This window comes from Ctenocephalides felis, unplaced genomic scaffold (assembly GCF_003426905.1).
Source record: "Ctenocephalides felis isolate EL2017-DRISC unplaced genomic scaffold, ASM342690v1 CF-g0.4_SCAFFOLD_01170, whole genome shotgun sequence".
Classification (NCBI taxonomy): Eukaryota; Metazoa; Arthropoda; class Insecta; order Siphonaptera; family Pulicidae; genus Ctenocephalides; species Ctenocephalides felis.
The window spans coordinates 82982658-82983742 of record NW_020537324.1 but is presented as its reverse complement, the minus strand read 5'-3'; the positions used below and the strand labels follow the sequence as shown (position 1 = coordinate 82983742).

The 1085-nt window shown below is 28.1% G+C and overlaps 1 protein-coding gene across 1 annotated transcript in view; it reads right to left on the bottom strand.

The window, feature by feature from the left end:
• LOC113367802 (ATPase family AAA domain-containing protein 3A homolog) overlaps positions 1-1085 on the bottom strand; it is a 2075-nt gene that overhangs the window by 694 nt on the left and 296 nt on the right. Inside the window, exons 1-4 of the mRNA XM_026609382.1 lie at positions 1053-1085; positions 516-670; positions 326-438; positions 133-253 (exon numbers count right to left, since the gene is read on the bottom strand). The exon at positions 1053-1085 is cut by the window's right edge and continues 296 nt beyond it. Coding sequence (XP_026465167.1) covers positions 133-253; positions 326-438; positions 516-670; positions 1053-1085 — 422 coding nt within the window. The remainder of the gene's footprint in view (positions 1-132; positions 254-325; positions 439-515; positions 671-1052) is intronic.

Genomic DNA, 1085 nt, shown 5'->3' with positions numbered 1-1085 from the left:
TGAAATAATTTGATTGTTTAAACATTTCTTTTGAAGTGAGATTAAAAATAAATGGAAAATTATTTCCAACTCTAACTCATTGTTCATGAGGTAGACATAGTTTTAAATATAGTTAATTGATAAACTTATTACCTTGGCTTTAGCACGCAATTCTGCTTCAAGCAGTTTTAACTTGTTTTTCTCTCGAAGCTGCATTTCATGTTCAATAGTAGCTTTGCGCATTGCTTCTTGTTTCGCCACACTCTCTTCTTGTCTAAAAAAATAATAAATATTAAATATATATATATATATATATATATATTATTATTATTATTATTATTATTACCTTCTTAAATTTTCCTCCTGTTGTCTCTGCTGTTGTGCCAATTGCTCTTCATAACGTTTTTTTGCAAGCTGATCTTGGTATTGAGCTCGAGCTTGATGTTGTTTAGTTTCTTCCTAAACAAATAAAATTATACAGTCCTTTACAGTTAATGAAAATAATTGAAAATTTTCAAATATACAATAGTACTTACAACAAGAGTTTTTCTCCGTTCTTCATGGTCTATTCGCTTTTGTTCAACTTTTGCTTGTTCTATGTGTGCTTCGTATTCTTTTACTTTAACAGAGTATTCTTTTTGTCGAGTCATTTCTTGCATTTTAGATAATTCTAGAGCATCTTTGGCATGCGCTGGTGAAAGAAATATATAATAAAATGATCGAAACACAAAATAATATATGTAATTAATATAAATCATTTAGAAAAATATATGATGTAAAGCCATGAATGAAAAGTTCTAACAATCCTATAGAATAAATATTAAATAATATGCTTAATTAAAGATGATGAATAAGGGTAATTCAGCTCTCTGTCTATACAATGATGCAACTTGTTAACCTCAAATAAAATAAAATTGAAATTTTCTATATATTTTGAATGAACCTGTTTATTGCAATTCTAGCAACTCCTAAATTAACAATGTGTCTATTACAATGATGTAATTTCGACCATGACCTTAGTAACATAGTAATGTAGTAACAATCATGTTTTCCTACAAAATCAATGATCCTACCTGATCTTTCTAATTCCCTAGCTGCCGAAGCAG